Source organism: Leptosomus discolor, chromosome 1 (genome assembly GCF_034619465.1).
Source record: "Leptosomus discolor isolate bLepDis1 chromosome 1, bLepDis1.hap2, whole genome shotgun sequence".
In the NCBI taxonomy this organism is placed as follows: Eukaryota; Metazoa; Chordata; class Aves; order Leptosomiformes; family Leptosomidae; genus Leptosomus; species Leptosomus discolor.
This window is the reverse complement of record NC_141391.1, coordinates 17,051,376-17,072,357: the sequence shown is the minus strand read 5'-3', so window position 1 is coordinate 17,072,357 and position 20,982 is coordinate 17,051,376. Positions and strand designations below refer to the sequence as shown.

The following is a 20,982-nucleotide window of genomic DNA, read 5'->3' as shown; positions in this document are numbered from 1 at the left end:
GTAAGGACAGCTGGGTAGTGCCATGACAGAAACTCAATCTTTGTTGTGATGAGAGCCTTTGCCCTCAATCCCATGTCCTTCTTAAATATGTCAGCCTTTTACAACATTATATAGAAATGAATATCACTGAAAAGGAAGGAAGGAAGGAGACACACATGATGTGTAATGTGGTACTGCCGGGTGGGCATAAAAGAAACACACATCAGGTATTTCCCATTCTCCTCCATCCAGTGATATGCATGAATCCTAATACCGCACCAGCACTGAGAATAAATCATTCCAATTAGCCAATAGGTACTGGTTGAACACTGCAGGAGTGTAGCATGGAACCCAATAAGGAAGAGTTACAAATTAAAATCCATGACCCTGCTCATGTGTAGGGTCATGAGCAACAGAGAGAGCAGTCTCTGGATTGCTCTGACCAATGGATTTCATCTGCATGAGCAAAATGATGGGTACGTGCTCTATAATGAAGATGAGCCTGGTGATGTGATGGCAGGGAACCATTGCTAGTCCTATGTTACAGGAAGAAGTCTGATTTAGACCACCCCACTTTCTGTCAGTGTTAGATGTGTGAAAATATATTGTCTGGTTCTCCATACACTCACATCAATTTTATGCAGCTGTTACTACATTTTCAGTGAAAAAACCTCCTGATTTATAATCATTGTAAGTAGGAGGAGGATTAAGACTAAAGTATCTCTAGTGAAATAGGTGTTCAAAGAATTTACTGAATAATTTGCTATAAATAATTCATTTAAAAAAATTGATATTTTCCTTAGTCCTGAACAGCCCAAGAATAGAGTGTGAATGTTTAACATTTATATGCTACTTGCAATTATTTGTGAACTACATCAAGTAATTTGTGGCCTACACATAACTCAAATAGGAGATTATGATTATTAAATAAAAAACAGAATTTACAACTCCCAAAGCAAATTATGTCTTTTGACTAATTTATGTAACGAGCTTAGCTAGTCTGTCCTTCATGGATTTCAAACTGCATGTTCAATATTTGCAATTATCTGTGCAGGCAGCAATTACGTAAGTCATCTGATCAGTAACAGAAACACTACCATGTGGGATGCAGTCAAAATAGCAAACCCAGCATATTCTACAATTTCAAACAATTCAGAAAATACTGAAGCATGCAGTTAAAATTTACAGCTAAGTCTTTTCTGCTCACAAGCACACGGGTAGGAAGCTTTTCCCCTCTTCAGTAGGCGCTACTGTCTGTAGACATACATGGAAGAGGTGGTACGAATGTGAGGTATTGCTTGTTCTTTATTTTTGTCCAGAACATTAAGTACATTGCTTAATGTTTTTAATAGCTAAGCAGCACTGATGTGTTGCCCGAGGTTTGTCACTGGGGCTGGAGGGGGAATGGGGTGCAGAAGGAGAACAAGCAGCTTAGCACATGTGAAAGAAAGGCTTGGGAAAGGCATGGACATGGACAGCCAGTCGAGACAGCTTGAAAGAAGATTTGGTCCAATTTTCAGGTTGGGTAGGATTTCCCCTATTTCCCTTTTTGAAACACGTTTGAAGGCAGGATGTGAAAAACTAAACGCTTTTGATCACATCACCCTAATGATAGTTGCCAACCTCCAGTTAGACCAAACTGTGGCCCCACTGAAACATATGGGAGCTTGATCTTCAGCTGGGATGGAACCAGGATTTCACAGCTGATCCTTACAATCATGGTTGTGCTCTTCTTCTCTGTTCTTATTAAACTGTCTTACTAGGTCCTCTTCCTTCTAACTGCTTTATGTCTCATCCCCATTAATCCTAGATATTTTTATCTAGCCAACTGAAAAAAAAATGAAATAAGCCCAAATTTGACACAAATCAACTTCCAGTGGCTACTAGTGCTCATTGTAACAAGCTGCCTCTTGTTGTTGGTGTTGGATATTCTGCAGAAAAAAGTGAGAGGGACTAAAGGCACCATAAAGCATGCTTAGAGCAGACAGCCCACTGCTAGGGTGCCACAGCAGCTAAAGTGATTGCTAAAAAGTTTGCCCTAGCTTTGGCACGGTAGAGCATGACTGTGTCAGCAATGGGCATTTCCCTACTATGGGAAAGCAGCTCCACTAAATTGCAGTGCTGCCTACCACTTCCAGGTTGTCTGAAACACTGAGGAGGTGATAACAACCTATCAAAAATAAAAAATAAGTGCTTTGAAAATATGCCCATATAATAGATCAGCTTCTCCTATTATCTGCTGCCTTCTACCTTTAACAACCCCATGAGTTCTGCATATGTATTCCTTTATAGCTAATATTTTTACTGTTATTTTCCCTCTCTTACCTCATTATGTTCTCTTACTACTTTATTCAGCAGTGAAGGTGGCAGTTTTTAAATCTGAGAGGTACTGAAAGCAAAGGACCAAAAATTCATATTCAATCACTAAAGTAACTGGTCTGATTTTCCCCTGCACATTCAAATCTTCTTTTGCTGGAGATGGAAATGGTTCTGATGATACTCCTATTCCCATCCATGTAATACAGTTAAGGCTATTGAGGTTTGTGATATTATGTGCAGGTTAAACTGGTGAGTTAAGAGTGAGTCAAGTTATCTGCATAGTGGTTAATGATGTCTCCTCTGCGGTCACAGATGTAGACAGGTACCTCCTTAGTTATTTCCTGCACAGAATTATGGCTCCATCTGCACTTGCAGCTCCTCCCTTCAACTCACTTCATCTCCTTTGTGAATCTATTTCATCAAAGCCTGTTGTAGTCTCTTATCATGAGCACAAATTTGAGAAGTGGGTTGCTGGTTGCTCCGTGGGCCATTCCCTCTCCCCTACCCGCATGCGCCCTATTGCTATAAGACTCCACTGGCCACAGTCCCTCAATCTGCTAGTTACTCTTTTGCTTTGAAGAAAACTGGCAAGTCTAGCAGAGGAAAGAGGCAAGTTTTGTTTGCCTTAAACACTGAAGACAACATAATGGTAAATACTGTCAATTTTAACACAGAACTAGTACCTTCACTTCTGTTTCCCTGACAATTTGAACGAAAAGCAAATGATGTTCTGCCTGTGAATCAAAAACTCTCCTACTTGACTGAATGCATCTGGTATCATGGTTAGAAAATATTGGTGAGTTTGAAGGCAGTACTGAAATGCATAATGCTAGAAACACAAACTTTTTTTTTTTTTTCCTAAATAAGAAGGTGCTTTAATAAAAAGTACTTTAATGAAGTTGCTTTAATGAAGGCCTAATTGCCTCCAGGTGATGACATTTGAAAAAAAGATGTTACAAGCAGCTTCTTATTCAGAAATTAGCAGCCAAGATCAATAAACAAAACATAAAATGTAGGCATATTATTGATGCAGATATTGATGCAGATAATGTAGGCATAATACTACTATAGAGGGTTGAATTTGGTGAAAAAAGCTGATGAAATAGAATAGTTGACGTTAATCCTATCGAGGCTGACCTCAAGTAGCTAGTGTTCAACCAGTTTGGTTTTTATATGGCCTTGAAAGATGTGCCAACTATAGCTGCTAAATCCATATTGCAATTAGAAATGGTTACCTCTGTTGATCAAAAAAATATGAAATGGAAGAAAAGAAAAATAACATACCATGTTCACACACAAAACAAAAAGAGCTATATCAGGGACATCAGGGAAGGTGGAATACTATAACAACACATTTTATATTGTTATACTATTCCACCCACCTTAATGGAGAACCCTTCGGTGTGGCTACGCCATAGCCTTTCGAATCCAGATTTCCTCCCACTTTCATGGTGTCACATGGCTTTCGTTGCTCAATGTATTCATTCATGGTGGACTCCAGCAGGAAGGCAAACTTGCCCTTGGATTTGCGGACACGAGCTACTCCCTCTGCAGTAGTCCTAGTGAACACTGACGGCTCAGCTGATTTCATGTAGGTCCACATCTTTTCATACACTGCTATTTTTGATCTCTGGAGAAAATTAAAAAGAAGTTAGAACAAAAGAATGTCACAACATTTCAGGATGGCACTGTTCAAAATAAAATCTATCATACTTAATTTTTCAAACAGCTGGGGTTGGGAAAATCATGCTTGGATAAGGACTTTCTTTGAATTCCATGATTATTTTAAAAGAAGTAAGAAATAACAATATCAATACCATAAAATCAGTTATTATGCTTACTTTCAGTTAACATCTAGCAGTCACAATAAAATAACTGCAAAGATAAGACCTGAATTTACAGCTAGATATAGGCAGTTCACCCAGTCAAAGTGATGTAAAGTGTGTTTTAGGGAATTACATATGAAACAGATATCCACAATAAACCTGCATGGGAAAGAGAAACAATAAAATAATCTCCACATAAATACTGAGCTGAATCTTGAAGTGTTTATCAGCTCTAATACGCACTTCTTACACCATCAAAACTACAATAGCTTAAGTAAGATTTCTGCTTTCATAATTCAGAATCCAGAATTCGTTCAATTTACATTCAGAAAGGCTGCACAACTTTTCAAGACGTGGTTCACAATAAATGATGGAAACAGCAAATTGGAGCAAATATGCTATTAAAAGAAACAAAACACCCTAAGCACTTGTCTTAAAGAAGTAATATGTATGGTTTTAAAACTGCAGTATCAGTGGATTCATTTGAAAGACTCTGATCCTGCCAGTGATTGAGTAAGAAATATGCTTGCTCAAAGAGTGCAAAAATCCATGGCTTAGAGTGCATTAGTTGCATATTTTCTTGTCTGGGAATGCATGGTGTAACCATGTAAAGACCTGAGCAAAAAATAAAACTTAATAAAAAATAAAACCAAATAAAAATGTTAATTGAAAGGAAGGAAAGAAATGCTGTCAGGCTGAGAAGCTTCCTATGCTCGTAAGATTAGCTCAAGAAGTCCTTTGCTTCCTCCAGCAACAGGGATACATACATGCAAACCAGCAGGACGTCAGCTGAACACTATACAGTGTTTTTATTTAATAATGATGGCACTTGCCTTGTCTTGTGCATGCAGCAAAAAGGACTTTTTAGCCCAATGCTTAAGTCAGCTTTTATTTGAGTCAACAGGAGTTTTTAGCTAAGCAAGATTTGGCCTACAAGCCCATTCCTACACTGTGCTGAGCACTCCAAGAAAATATTAATTATTATAAAGCCCCAAAACAAAGTGCCTTAGAATATTTAAACAAATATCAAATCCTATAATATAAGTTTTATTTAAATTAAAAATGGCTTTAAGAAGCCTGCAACTGAGCCTTTGTACAGTTAAGAGTAACTTTCCTGAAGCACTCCTTTTTACCAATTACTGAATGATTGTCTGCCTTCACTTTCAATCATTTCTTACATCTTAACATGCAAATCATCAGATTCTTTATAAAGTAAATGTATAATAGGTCCCTTTCCTTCAAAACTAAAAACATACAACACAAAATAGCTCTATTAGCAAGAGGAAACAATGCCCTAAATCAATTGAAAAAGGTTTCATCTAAAGTTATTTTTTTAGGATTTAGTTTCCTTCACCCATCAAGAGACAAAAAAATATGGGAAGTCTAACACAGCATCTGCTCTGTAAGAACATTTTCATCTCCCAAACTTTCATTTATTAACATTCAATTTCTAGATGTCAACTCAGAGTGAAAACTGAGAGCAAACCAACAGATATTCCTTACTGTCATGAGGAAACATTGCAGCTTTCCTCTGAAGTCAGCCAAGCTAAGACAACTTTCATCTAGGGCTTTTCTGAGTAGGACTGTTAAAACTAAGCTCTTTCCCTCTTGAGCAAGCTGCTCAGAAAACGCAACTGTCAGTGTGTCCAAAACAAGAAATAGCAAATAGCTAATAGCATCAAAGTCTTCTTTTTCTTTATGTTGGTTTTAAAATGCCTTTTCCCTTTTCTGTTTTCAACCCAGAATCAACGTTGACTGAATAGCTGTCCAGAGTTTCTGACATTTTGATCGGAAATGATCAAATGATGAGAAAATGTCCTGAAGGCTCATCTTCAGGCAGACAGTAATCACTGACCGAAAAGTTACACATGACTCTAATACCAAAAGTGATGATGTTTGCTTCTAACCACATGAAATAGACTTGGCAAACAAGTCTTCTCGTACTACTGTTTCAGGCTAGGTCTTAACTTATATATTACACAGTGTTTCTGCAAACATTGTCTGTCAATGATATTTTATCTTTGCTCATGTTTTGTGAAAAATATTTTTAGAAACAGCGCATACAATATCATTAACAATCACTATACTGTTCCAGAGATTAGAAATCATTCAATAACAGGACCTCGATTGCAACATTTTTAAAAAAGCGATCAACACAGTCTCAATCTTTATAAAGCTTCAAATTTTGCATATACACCTATGTTTAGCATTTGTAGTTACTTTTAATATTTCCCTTTGTATTTTGATATAAATGAAAGAAATATAAAGAGGACATTGATTTTCCTTCTTTTTTCTCTTCATCCTTTAAGAGTAAAGTGACAAAATGGTTGATATTACAGATGGAAACTTCTCTTTAAGGAGAGATTTTGCATGAAATATTAATTAAACCAAAAAAAGTATCTGTGTTTGCAAGAAGATTTAAAAGAATAATGACATTTTTGTGACCAAGACTGTTTTTATGTCAAAAGATCTGACCTCATTACTTCAAAATAATGGGTTGTACAAGTGTTTTGAACCTCTTAAGAAAACAACCCCTTCATTCTTTACTGTTTCCTTGGGAATTAAATTTTGCATCATCACCTAAAAAAACTGCAAGTACTGGATACTCTTTGAAAATGTCTCAAGTTAATAAATCCAAAGTTAAATAAATCTGCCTGGTCCTCGGCATCATGTTTTCAACTATCATCACAGCTTCATTCTAATTGAAAGAACTATTCCTCTGCATATATTGTGGTTACCACCTCTGCTTGTGATGGACTGAAACTGGAATTACCAGAATTAAACACCTAACTTTCCACAAATTGAGCTAAAGAAGAATCTATGGGTAAAGCATAGATGAATATAAATGATAAATACTGAGGGATTATACTCTTTTCAAGAAAATAGGAAATATGGCTATCTCAGGATCAAAACACTTCACTTCTCAGACAAGCCTCCTAGATATTAATGCCACCATGTTTTTAGACATCTGATGTGAAATCAGGGCTTTTAGGGACCACAGGATGAGTTTCTACCACTTCAGGTAAAAAATAAAGCTCCCAGAGAGCATCTGTACTGTCATATTTAGGTGTATACCAACACCCTAGCTATAGAAGAAGATAGGTGTGGTTAGAAACCTGTCACTGAACTGTGTCCATTAAAAATGAGGTACTAAGCACCCTAGCCATTTCAGTGGGATCCCTCTAGAGTTGATGCAAAGAGGAAGCTACTTTAAAGGGTGATTTATTTCAACACACTTGTCCTGCACAGGATGCACAAGAATGCTTTTCTTTCTCCAGTGTCTACAGAAGAAATCTAGAAATCTAGCTTAGACTGAACTCCTTGGACAGTTTCATTACGTGAAGGCTCAACCACTGTGTGTTGGTTAAGTGCCATTTATATCTTATAAAGCATCATCTTTTTACACCTAATAGAAAATATTTACAAGTCCTTCTATGGGGATATCTCTCACAATAAAAAGGTTATTTTACTACAGACCTTTTGGGGATCACTCAGCAGCTGCCCTTGAATTGATACTGTCTATAGTTCACAAATCCCATCCCTAATTTTATTAATTGTTCACTGAGTTCAGTTTGGCCAAACCAAAAACAGTCAGGGTGCATGGGAGTATCTAACACAGGGGAGGTCCCTTTCAATTAGACAATCAGAAGAAATTATCACTCCATGTTCCTTCTAAAAATGCTCCTAGACGGTGTAATTTCCAAGGAAGGATTACTGGCTCACAGCATTTATTCAGAGCCATGTTCAAACATTAAACTCACACACATTCAGTCAGCTAGGCTTAAATTTCATCTGCTAGAGACATGAAATAAAGCAGGAGGGACTGCTTATTATGTACTCCTTGTGATGTCCAGGCTCCCTGTTTTCCAGCTGGCAAACGATGAGGATTACATACCAAGCACACTAACACAGGAAAGCAAATGAAAATGAAGTAATCAATAGAGACAGCACAGACATATGAATGGCTATTTAGGCTATTTCCTAATGCTCCAACCACATCCCTCCGAGATATATTTTCTCTTTATTATTCATCTGAACGTCAGTAAATTAAAAAATGCATTTCCTGCCCACTACCAAAGACCCTAAAGCAAAACGCACACAGCCAAATCCATAAGCAGAAAAAAACCTGCAAGACTCCATGTTATCATCACAGGCTTTCAATGCTGCACATCATTTCAGCAGTGTAGCTTCAGATGAATCAATAGTGCAACGCTGCTTTAATTATCACTGGCTTCAGTATCCCTCGGGGCACCTCTTTTGCCCAATGTGACAGGATCAATAAGCTTTCCACAAATTAAAATAACTGAAAACTCCAACAAATGGTCTTGTGGGGGTAAAAATGTAGCTAAAGTATTGCAGGAGTTACAAACTATATTACACATAATTGCAAAGTAACATTATTTCACACTTCCAAGCATCTTATAAGAGCAGTCAGTAGGGAGAGCTGCTCTAATGGACATGCCAACTTACTCTGAAGAACTCTTTGGTTGACCCTGAGTCCAGTGTCCCATAAGCAATTTCGGTTTGTTTGGCAAGGTCTTCTGCACTTTCTATGGGCGAGACCATTCGCTCAACAGTCAAGAAAGCAGCGAGGTTAGCAGTGTAGGATGAAATAATGATGAGCGTGAAGAACCACCAGACACCTCCAACAATGCGACCTGAGAGGGATCTAAACATGAATAAGATAATGCACATTTTCCTGTCTCTTAAGCCACCAAGACAGAGAGAGAAAGAGAGAAGGCACCACTATTGCTGAAGATGTATCATTAAGTAACAGTCATTGGGAGCGAGTTCATTTGCATTTTAAATACTAATAAATGCTTTTTCTCTTGAATCTTAATGCCTACAGTAGAGACTCCACTGTATTAATACACATCACACACATACAGAAGTTTGAATTCTCTTGAACAGTAATCCCAGTTTTTTATTATTTCAGGAAATGCCTAACATAGCAAAAATTTTGTCAAAAATACTGGATTGGTAATCTGTTTTTGGAAACAAAAGTAAAGCATGGTAGCTGCAAATCAGTAGCTTTTTCTGTTTCCTCTTAAAAAAAAACCCAAAACACAAAAGGCTTTGCACATGGATACATGGATTGTATTTGCTCTAGGATTGAAATGCTCCTGTCATCCAAACTCATCAAGCATTCTACTGCAATCATTTCAACTTTCACATTTTTCTTGTTAAAGGAGCAAGCATTTTGCATTTTAATACCTGTAATTTGGTGAGAAGGCTGTTGAGGAGTAATGAACATCCAGTCTTAATCAGTATCAGTTTTACTGCTAATTTCAATAATAGCAGAGTTAGGCCAATGCTGAACGCTCACAAAATCTCACTGTAAGCGGCTACAATGAAGCATTCAAGTTTGAAAGATTGGGTCATAATGTTTAATTAAGAAGTTGTAGTTACTGCACACTAAAGTTCCAGAACAACTTAAAGGGCTGAGAAATTCAGGACTGGGATCACGTATTACATCTGAGGCACCACTCCGTAAGGCATGGCTCAGCGATACAGCATGGCTTCTCAGAAACAGATGGTCACATACTCTTGCTGTCATAGATAGCAACTGTAGAACTTCATAGGGAACAGAAATGGGACATTCATTCATGCAAGGCAAATACTCAGCACAACAGTGTGCTTTTCGTAATTGTAATACAATGAAACTAATTTAGCAACAACACAGTTCTTCTGAATTCAACCCAGTGGAATTGTCCTGTGTGTACCTGCTGTTTCTAAGAGCTGTTTGTGGTTATGGATATTGACACATGTAAAATAATAGTAATGACTGAAATTCAAAGCAGATTCTCTGTTGCCCTTATCGTAGCTATCAAAAAAGGAAAAAATCAAAAGGCTTCCTAAAGAATGAACTTCAGAACACTGCCAGGAAAATAAATGCAGGAAGATTTTATGCTTCAGTGTTGAAGATAAAATGCAAATGTAAAAAGATTTGACACAAACCTTGGGGAAATATCACATCCTTGTTGCATAAAGGCACCCAGGGAAAACCAGAGGCTGTTGAATATGCCAAACTCATTGGGAGGCTGGTCACTGGGTCCTTCTTTCCCGTCCTCTGGTTCTTCTGTGTGCCACTCATAAGGGCTAAACCTGCTAACTAGGAACAGGACCACACTGACACCAATGTAGGCAAAGACTATGCACATCCAGATCTCATATGCCAAAGGGTCCAAGAAGGAAAACACTCCTGGTTTAGATTTCTGGGGCTTTTTGATCATAATGGATATCCCCAAACTCATAAAAGGCTTAGAAAAATCAATGACCTCTTCTCGTACCAAAGTGATGGTCAGAGGCGCAACAGCAATCTCTGCTTTCTATAAAGAAAAAAGAAAATAGATGTATAGATTAATTGGAGTTGGCTTATACACTCAGCTAAGCAGCTAATTCCAAAAGTAAGTCATTAACATCAGGACACTCTGGCTTAATTGTTCTTTATAACATCGTTTTGTTTCTTTCTATCACAAACTATATTTACTCAATATGTTTTTAGTAAAACATACATATTGCAGGTTTTTATTTTGCAGAATTACAGAAATATGGAATTCTCCAGCTAAGGAGAAGACTCAAATCTAATAGAGGTGGGTAGCAGTGTAGATAGATCACTTTAGGTATTAATTTAGATTTAGAGTTAAGGAATTCAAGGAAGACTGAAAAATGAGAGTGACTATTGTCACTGAATGTATAGAGATTTTTTTACAAGACCCCATAAACAGTAATTTATTATAATATTTTCATAAGACACAATCATTCTTTGAGAGGAACCAGCTCATAGACTCAAGGAAGTGCCAAATAGCATGAATCAGCAAAGGTAATTAACTATTGCCATGATGCGACAAAACTGCACACAGTTGTCTTGGGGGGAAAGATAGTTCAACAGGAATGAATCGGATTTTAAACAGTGCAAAAAAGGCAAGTACATAGAAAACAGCTGTGCAAAATCATGCAGTGTAAGGATAAAAAGTGTGCTGAATCCATTAGAGACAGGAATAATTTTTCATATCTTTCTCTAACATGGTTTTATAATGAAGATGCCATTCTTGAATGAATTGTTATTGATGATGATGGTGATTATGGCTGCCATGATGTCTGCATGAATTCTAAGGTATTGTAGAGCTGTGCTAATGGGTCATTTCTGTCATTAGGGACTCAACATTACATTAAGTTTTGCTTCTTGCTTTGCCTTGTACACTAAAGCTGTCATTACAGCAATACTTAAGATGGGAATTGTAAGAGGAACTGGGACAAAAGATGCACCGGTGGGAGGGGAATAGATGCATAAGCTGCTGAAACCTTTCTCCTGTTCGTCACCATGGTGCTGTATCTAGGTGGATTCAGAGAGCAGAGCCCATGCTCTGTGACCAGTGTGGACTTCTCTACAGCTTATGGGCTAAGGAGAGTAACTGAGCATATTTTGAGAACACTTTGTTTTGGTTCCAAATAAGGTAGACTCACAATCTGCCTTCTGCAGTGGCATTACTCCGCTTCAGGCCTCAATATATCTGCCTGTATCTACCCCAGCCCAGGCCCAGTCGTCTTCCCAGGCACAATTAAGAATTATTAATAAATCTCCATAATAGAACTGTTGTAGTTTTCTAAACACTTAGTTGGCCCAAATTCATCTCATGGGGTAGCATCATCAGATATAGTACACAGCCCATAGTTTAGCAAAGCGTTTAAGTGTCTTTGCTTTTTAGGATGTTCTTAAGGACGTTCATACTCAGTAAAGTATATACAAGGATATATTTAAATCCCATCAATTGCGATGAGATTAAAACATGCTGAAAATTAAGGATGTCTATAAATAGTTTAATCCAAGTGTTACCTAAATAGCTTGTGTGATAAAGAAATGTAGGCTTTTTTGTTGTCTCACAACTTTGAAACAGGCAAATTAATTTCAAATATTTTTTTGTTATTTTATACTCTAAGTTATACTGAGCTATATATATCTTACGGTATTTAATTTAAAACTAATTTCATGTAGTTAAAGTTTAAACCTATTTTTGAAGCTGTATAATTTTGAATAATTAAAAAAACCTGACTCATTCCAGAGCAATGGCCCAAAAATGCAAATTTGTATTAAAATTGCCATGTATCTGTCATTCTGAAATAGTTCTGATGCAAACACTTACCATAATTTTATGTAAAGATATTACAGCTTAAGCAACACAATTAAAATAATTTTGCAAGCATATCTGACATTATCTCTGGTGCTAAAGTCTTGGGTAAACACTATGATAATACTGCTAATTCTCTGAATTTTAATGTAAATTTTGTAATATAAGGTATTTTTAAAAATTTGGCTTCTTGAAGTTTTGTGATTATATAAGTCCAAATAGTTACTTTATGAAGATAGGTATTATATGAAGAAAAATAACATATCTCAAACATATTTCTAAATATAATAAAAATTGTAAAGTAAATTTGGTTTCTGTAGCCTAAGGATTGTAGGATGGGTTGGGCTACTGGAATTATTGCGTATTTTTCTATTTCATCTCACCCATAAATTCCTTTTTTCTAGAAGAATGGTTTCCTTCCTTAGAGGCAATGTCTTTTATGTTTCTAAATTTCAGCTACTGTGAATGCCTAATGTGGAGTCCTTGAAATGAATTAACTGAAAGACTCAGGAAAACTGTGATCTATTACTGCAGATCTTCTCTGTATTTGTCACATAGTGGTATCTTCATTAACACAGCCTAAATGATAGACCTGGTTATTGGTCTTCAAAAGTGTTGGCTAACACTTCATTTTTTGTGTCTGCAGATTGCTACTGGGATTAAAATAAGGATCCTTGAGGGTTGTTAGTTTTTACAATGCGAGGTGGAAAAGTGGCAGCACTGTTTCAATGTGAATTGTGAAGGTTTTAAAGACCTAATTAGCACACTGCATATTATATGTGAAACACTGGGTAAGATTAATCTTACCAAATTTAAATGCCAAAGAGTACATGCAGAACTCGAACTACACAAGAACCAACCAGCTGCCGACATTACTTTAAGGATTTAAAGAGGAGAAATAGGAACTCATCCCATTTCATTACAATGATGATTTAATGTTAGATAATGTAAATAAACCCATTTCATGCCAATGAATGTAAAGGGACAGTACATACCTAGATCACAATTAATGCCAAATAATTGGAAAAAGTGCAGCCTCCTCAATCTGATCAGATAATTTATTATTTTTGTAAGACTACTGTGAGCCATATTAAGGCCCACATAAACCCTTTGTTGTTGAAAGCTAAATAATGATAATAGCTGTGCATAATAATCATCAGCGTTTGTGCTTTGCCCAGTTAATGTACACCATACAATTATGGATTTAAATTATTAACAATATAACAATGGTGCAAACAATTAATGACTTTGTTGCCAGTGAAATCTGTTTTGACAGACTAATGATACTCCACACTTGAATCAACTGCATCTGTAACAGCGCTTCAATCAAGGCTGCACCATTACCAAGTACAGATGGATTCTGGATCCTTCTGATACTATACAATAGGACAAGATTAAGTCTGACGGTAAGAGACTTCTACTTTTCCAGAATATATTATTATAACCTTATGAATAAAATCTATGCTTGGTACAAGTTGTATGAAGATGGTAAAGATATCTGAGAAAAAAGATGCAGGAAGTGATTTCAACTTCAGAAGCTCAAGTCTTCTGAGATTTTAAACAGCAGTGAGTTGCGACCTTTTCTGTTAAACAGTGAAAGAATAGTATTCTGTGTCAGGAGAATGAATATTTAATTGGGACTGTCAGTGCATTTGGAAACACCTGTTACATGTGCTTAGTGTTATTTCATCCCCAGCCAGCATTTCTCCTGTGAGCTAGACATCAAGGCCTACAGACTCCCTCAGGGACTACTGCAGGCATTTGGATACATCAGGGACAAATGACCAAGTTTTCCTGGTACTGCTTAATAGAGTGCTAAAAACAAAACAGAAAAATAAACAACCCATCACTACGACCTTCTGTACAGTCATAACGAAACTGTACACCACAGCACTTCATACACCCCTGGGACAATTTGGAAAAATCAACTACAGAGTTTAGGTAACAAGGAAGCTGCTCTGTGTAGCATATGAAAAGTCTATGTTCCAGAATGACCAATGGTGCATATGGGTCTCGAGGGGACGTGGGATAAAATTGGCACATGTGTCCACTCTCAGTAACACAGATAGGGCTGAGTGGCATTGGTGGCACTGAGGCACGTGATGAAGTACAGTGTAAAGAGCAGGAGAGGAGGGGAGTCTTTTGTGTGGCACAGAAAAGGTCCAGTCTTACCGGCCAGCACAAAAATGTCTGTTAATCCTTTAATGTGGTTGGGAATTAGAAGCTGTAAAATGTTTCCCAAACAGATCATCTTGTTAACTTGCTAATTCAGTTGTAAGTTCTGTCCCAACCCTGGCTGCATATAAAAAGCCTTACTTGAAGCATAGCCAATTACTTAGAGTACTTGTGTTTATGATTTGGGGATCTAGCAGAGAAGATGAACATCCTCTTATGGCAGAGCTTTGCAGGAAAGTCTCTGGCTGACTAATTTTTCTGCTTTCTCTTTGTGGAATAGGCCAGGGAAGCTGATGCTCTGTAAATCATCTGGCAAGGACTCAAGGAAGTTGCAGGGAGGATGCTCTTCATGGATTCCCTACGGAAATCTTAGGCAGCAAACTTTTATAAGTTAACAGAAAGAACAATTTCCTTTAAAGCTACACCTGTAAAAGTTCATTAAACACTCTTGGAATAGCTCTTGACCTTAAGGCCAAGCTGGCACAGGAGACAGTCTGTGTGGTTACCATGAAAGTCATTTAACCTGAAACCAGCACAGCTGCATTCAAGCTGCTTAGGGAATGGTCTCTCCCCCATCCTAGTGTCCAGCTGTGCTCAGAAATTGTTTTGGACAGTAATTATGGGCCAAAAATATACCAGGGACTATTGTTGCAATTTAGCAGCTTAGTCAGGCAAGTTCCAGTGCCCAGGGACAGTCCCTGGTGCCACTGATATACTGGGATAGATACAACCTCAAGGAGTCTTTGGACAGTAGAGCAAATACACTGGGCAGCAGCAGACTTCTGTTACTTCTTTCAATACAAAAACAGCTACAAGAGCTTTGCTGCAGTTCATTCCCAGAGCTCAGTCCCAGAATCACAATCAGACTGTGGCTTTGCTAAACAGATAGCTGTGCGGGAGCTTTTGAACTTGGCCATCAAACCTTTAAAGAGCCTTCACCTTTTTCTTTTCCATTACAAAAAATGAAGCGTTGACCATGTATTCTGCAATGTCCTCTTCATGCAGGTGATTTGCAACAGGTTCTTTATGCCTGTGAGTGTTGTTGCTTTCAGCTATGTCAACAGCCACAGGTCACATTCCAGTACTGGCAAGGACCTCTGGGTGAGTTTCCTAACAGCACTTTGTGTTTCTGTCTAGTACTAAGGTAGTTTGGGTTTGATATGGTAAATTTTTCAAGATAAAAGGAAAAAAAACAAACAAAACAAACAGAAAACTGAACTGTAATTTCAAGTGTCCTCTATAATTTTCAACTAGATGATAGACCACTGGAATTATGCATCTGGGCAAGGGAATTTTCTCATAATTTGTAAAACTCCTCAGATGGTTTAAAAAACCTATTGGTATAAAACAGTGCATAGCCATTGACTTCCATGTGCTTGCTATTACAGTTAAAAGCCAGACAAGGAGTTGCCTCCATTTTAATAAAATAAGTCTGAAAACACCTTGGCTTTTAATATCCTGAGAGTTGAGCTGCTTCCAAGCCACTAAAGTGGATATACGTCCTTGGTGATCATTCAGCTTTTCCTCTCTTTAAAGACACAAGTGATGTTGGTTCCTCCAAGAACTTCCAAGAGTTTTGTGAGGCTGGTATAACATTCCCATTCCGATGGGGAGGGGAAACTGACAAAACTCTGGGACACCATTCCCCACACTCCTACAGCATACAGTCTATTTCATGTTGAGGAGTCTCCTGAACCAATGCTACTGCAGAAGACTTTGACAAAATTTATCAGCTATACTTAGCTGACAGAAGCCAACAGAAATGGAGCTGCTAGAAAAGCCACTAGGCTTTTGCCACAGGTGGCCCTAACTGTCATTGGAAAACTGCAACTGCGGATGGATGAACTTGTGTGCAGTACTTTTTTATAGGGAGGTTGAGGTATGTTATGAGTTCATTGGCAGAAATGTTCTCGCCTGAATAGTTTTAGGGGTTTTTTTTAATTACATCATTGACATTAATTTTTTTTCTAAGAATTCTGATCTGTTCTTAGTGCAGAGACTAACAACTGCAGTCATCAGCAAGCACAGCTCTGAGTTTTGCTATTTGGTAATGACAGATACTGCAAATATTTCTTTGGCTTTGTTGGCACTATTTTAATTAAATATTACAACATTATGTGTAATGTTCTCCAGATCACTGTATAACATAATGCTCTTAGTTGCTGAACTTACCAGGTTTTTTCTTAAATTTTATTATTGATGTACATCTTAAAAGTCTGTCTCAAATCTGAATTGCCTAGTTGTGGGCTTATCTGTAGTTATTTGTTATGCATGTTTAATATATGATGGTGGATCCTCCATTTCTCAAACTAGACCAAGAGTCCTATCTTCTTTAAAAGATTCACCGTTCCATGAAAATGAATGAGTGAAATTCTTCCCAACTAAGTTTTACAATGTATTAGGAATAGTTGGTCTCTAACATTAGTTCTAACATTAATGAATTTTTAAGGGATGTGCATACTATGGATGTTCTAATATTACAAGGTACTAGTTGAATAAGTAGTAGAATTTGCATGGAGCTATTTGATTTTCTCTTGAAAATAAATGAAAGCACAGAAATCTGAAACAGAATTCTGGTTCTTTTCTGTGACCCCAAGCTTAAACAAAATGCACATATACTTCCTATTTAATGACTAATACTATGATAAATTAAATCCTGCTTCAAAAATTGGTATGCTTACCCCATAAACAAGTTCTCCCACCATCCCATTCCAGATTTTTGTCTCTGGATCCCTTGCTCCATATTTTCCATCAGGAACAATGGCAATTTTGTACTTGATACCAATATGTTTTGCAATTTCTGACGCCAGATCTACACAGTATCCTTCAAACTTGTCATTCCCTTCAAACGTATCATGGTTTTTCTTGAACATAACATATGGGGCTTCCTATAATGAAAGAAGTAGAACTGTAAAGGAGAAGTATACCGAATATACTCTGAAAAGTAACATGTCATCTACTGATGAACAACACATATTTCATCAAAAGTTCATGGATAGTATTAGCACATTTAAATTAAAATGTATGAACAGAAATCCTTCTGGAAAGGTTTACTATTTCACTGTAATTAGACTTATATGTTTCACAACATTTACCAAACTTACAAATTATGAACACAAAAACTACCCAAGAACGCAAGTAAATTTTAGTTTGGTTTAAATGGGAGACCTTAGTGCAGTATATGCTAAATTTAAAGTGTGAATAGAGGTTGAACTTATACAATACAAATGACTATGGGATAATGCAAGGTATAATTTATGCTTTTGACTTCAATAGGTAAGCATATCCTCTAACATTGGATGGTTACCGTCTATGTAATTTCAGATGCACAGCCAGAATGATTTGCTTCTTTGGGTTTAGAATGGATACTTACTAAGAGTCTACATACATTTCAGTGAGAACATAGCAACATGTTCCTGAAGAAACATATCTTACCCTTTGAATAAACAATGCAGAGCCTGCAAGGTCTTTTAGGATGAATCTAAGCAATATGCATGGACAAGAATGATATTGAGCTGACACTGACTTTACATGCTGCATGATAAAAAAGTACCAAAATATTTTGGATGGTAAGTGCCATTGAAAACAAGTAAAATCTGTCTCGAAAAGTGGATCTTACATTACCTGTGTAAACCATACTGTCACAATAGTGAACATTACGTGATTGGGAAATCAAGGTCACACTGGGAAAACAAAGTCACATTTTTCTTTTTTGCTCTGTGTGAATTCAGACTTTAGCAATCTTTATGTAAAAGTATAATTTCTGGTGGTATTTTAAATTACTTCACATAATTCATATTCATAGACAGATCCAGATAAAATACTTGTCACTAATGTCACCCTTTGTTTGAATTTACATCACAAAATACTGGCAATTTAAGTTTTCTCTGTGCTGGCCCTGGTGAATGTTGCTTTTTTGACACTAACCTTGGTAGTATCCTGCCCTATTCACATCTCTTCTACATACATAATCAGTACAAAAATAAAAACAAAGGTAAATGTGTAGTCTGAGAATGTCTGCTTCATTGAAACTACATCTATATCATCTGTAAGCAACAGCAATATTGTAACCTCTATTAGGTGTTTAACAATGGAGGATATGTGGCATTACACGAGCAATAGGGGGGCTGAATAAAGCAATTCCAAAATTTTTCAGTGTGTCAGGCAAATTTTTCCTTTCGGACACCAGTATGTAGCTCCTATTAGCAGGGTGTGGATCCACCCAAGAGAAGAACTTGATAGGCCAGCCTGAACAGTACCTTTAGTTTACTATTACAAGGTGTAAAGTAGAGAAATAGAAAAGAGGGACTATATGTGGGAGGCACTATTCCCTTTAACTTATGTAAGTTTACTCCTTGCGGAAACTCTGCCCAGGACCCCCCTCTGTATAAGGAGGGCACAATGGAACTTTGTGTAATGTGAGTGAAGAAAATTGTATAGTTCATTTATTTCAGTGTGGGAGAATGGTCCCAAACTAAATTCAACAGAGTTTGGGGATGGGGAAGTGCTGGTGTTTCCTTAAAGACAGGGTCAGGTTCCTAAGTATTGCAGGAATGTTTCACTCTTAGGTGTATTCCCAGAACACCTCTCCTCCCATTGTCTCCTTCTTATGTTATTCTCTGCTGTGGACATGCCTGTTTGGGCCATGTTTCCTTAGCAGTAATTCAGTGTTGGAGGCCACTGATACCTTATGACCATTACCTCAGCTAAGGAACCACACAACATAGAAAAGTGCCTACATGATGTCTTCCAAAGTCAAAATCTGTCTGACTTTTAGAGGTTCCTTGACCTCTATATAAATATAAACACCCAGAGAAATTTGAGGGTGACAATAGCATATTGTTGCATTTCTTCAGCACATAGTTATGACCACTGCACAGCTAAGGATCACCAAGGACTTCTAAAACTGAGGCAATCACAAAACAAGGTGTTATCATCCTGATGCGTGTGGCCTGGGCACCGAGACCGCCACTGATTTACGGCATTAACTACACACTCTAATCACTGCAGTGATGCAGTGCAATGCCTTTGCCTGTATAGAGTTTGGATCTTCAAAGGAAAACTGATGACTATTACCAGCATCCTGCACCATTTCTTGTATTCCTGTTCCCACTTAAATCAGCTTAATCTCAACAACCTGTCTTCCAGAGAGAGGGAGGGAGAAGGGGTCCTGCCCTCTCTTTGCAGTAGATCTTGATTTTGAGAAGTATTTTGGGCATATGAATCATATGTTCCTCCCTCATGTAGACTTTTTGTTCCCATGACAGGAAAAGCCAAAATCTGGGTCTTTCTACATATGTTATTGCACGAAAATGGTTAAAAGCAAACAGAGGTGAAAAAATACTATGTCTCCTGACTGTGATTTAGCCAACTTCTAGCTAGAAACAGAACCAAGTCTTGTCCAGTATCCTGCATTTGTGGACTCTCCTCACAAGCTTCACCTACATTTGCTTGGTGCACCTCGAAAGCAATTTTGTTTCCCAAAGAGCAGAGTTAGTGACTGCTAGCTCTTCTGATTCAGCCTTTCTTATAAATACCAAGCCAAAGGCATACAATTAAAGTCACACCAGGAGAGGGACACAAAGCAGACAGGCACAAGGAGGCCAGGTCAGCTCGATCCTTCTGCCAAAACACCAGACACTATGCTTCTGCCTGCACCTCATCGCTGACAGGGCTGCTATAAAAAAAAAGCACTTCAACTGTCTCTGCACCGCAAAGCAGTGACAGATGTCTTATTTTTCTTGTTGAAGGCTAAATGAACTTCAGCCCCCCCGCCCTGGCCATGAGTTCTGTGAGGGAACACTGAGAAGGGAAGCAGTGAGGTCCAATACCATGCCTGGTAGGTGCAAGCAGCAGCAATCCCATCCAGGGAAGGGAAGGGACTCCTGAGTGAGGACTCAGAAGACCTGGGTTCTGGCAGGGATCTGTTGGGTGACTTGGAGGAACTGCATTTGTTCTCTCCCCATCCACTTCTCTTTCTACACTCTGATCTTACTGATTTAAAGCAAAATACAGCAAGGAACATCTCTTATAATGCAATTCTCTTGTAGAATAGGTAGTGCCTCTTGCTGTGACTACTTTAAAAGAAGCAGCAATTGAGTGAGATCTGCCTCTGTGAAACAATACAATTAAAAATAATGGGAACACCTACTACCTTTTGCTTACTACGTTGTCCTCCCCCGCCCCCCCCCTCCATTTTACACACAAGAAATAACAGTTTCTTTAATTGTTGTGCCTATTTTACCTGCCAAATAACGAGAGATGTTTTTTCAAGGTAGAATTGAATGGGGGGATATGGGTGGGACCAAATGTGGCTTTCCAATTAAGACTGTTTGCAAAAAAAAAATCAAATAGTAGCACTAGTTTTAAATTCTGTCCATTTCAGACTTTGGGGGGTGTTTCAAACTCCTGAGGTGTGCAGACATTATTATAATAACATCAGGGCACTGAAAGGCAAGTTTTACTGGTTTGCTAACAAGCAACTTAGATGAACTTGCAAGGTCACACTGCAAAGTCATGAAATATCTGAATTGATCAATAGCATGTACTCAGCC

At 37.7% G+C, this 20,982-nt stretch overlaps 1 protein-coding gene across 8 annotated transcripts in view; it reads right to left on the bottom strand.

Annotated features, from left to right (window-relative positions):
• The window catches only part of GRIA4 (glutamate ionotropic receptor AMPA type subunit 4), a 242,057-nt gene that overhangs the window by 38,264 nt on the left and 182,811 nt on the right, over window positions 1–20,982 (bottom strand). For 2 of the 8 annotated variants that reach the window (XM_086481766.1, XM_086481765.1), the window contains exons 10-13: window positions 17,110–17,316; window positions 10,083–10,453; window positions 8,595–8,793; window positions 3,681–3,928 (exon numbers count right to left, since the gene is read on the bottom strand). The exons of 1 other annotated variant lie outside the window; for it this stretch is intronic. In XM_086481766.1, the coding sequence (XP_086337892.1) occupies window positions 3,681–3,928; window positions 8,595–8,793; window positions 10,083–10,453; window positions 17,110–17,316 (1,025 nt within the window). The remainder of the gene's footprint in view (window positions 1–3,680; window positions 3,929–8,594; window positions 8,794–10,082; window positions 10,454–17,109; window positions 17,317–20,982) is intronic. 5 more of the 8 variants (XM_086481768.1, XM_086481767.1, XM_086481770.1 and 2 more) reach the window with 4 other exon arrangements.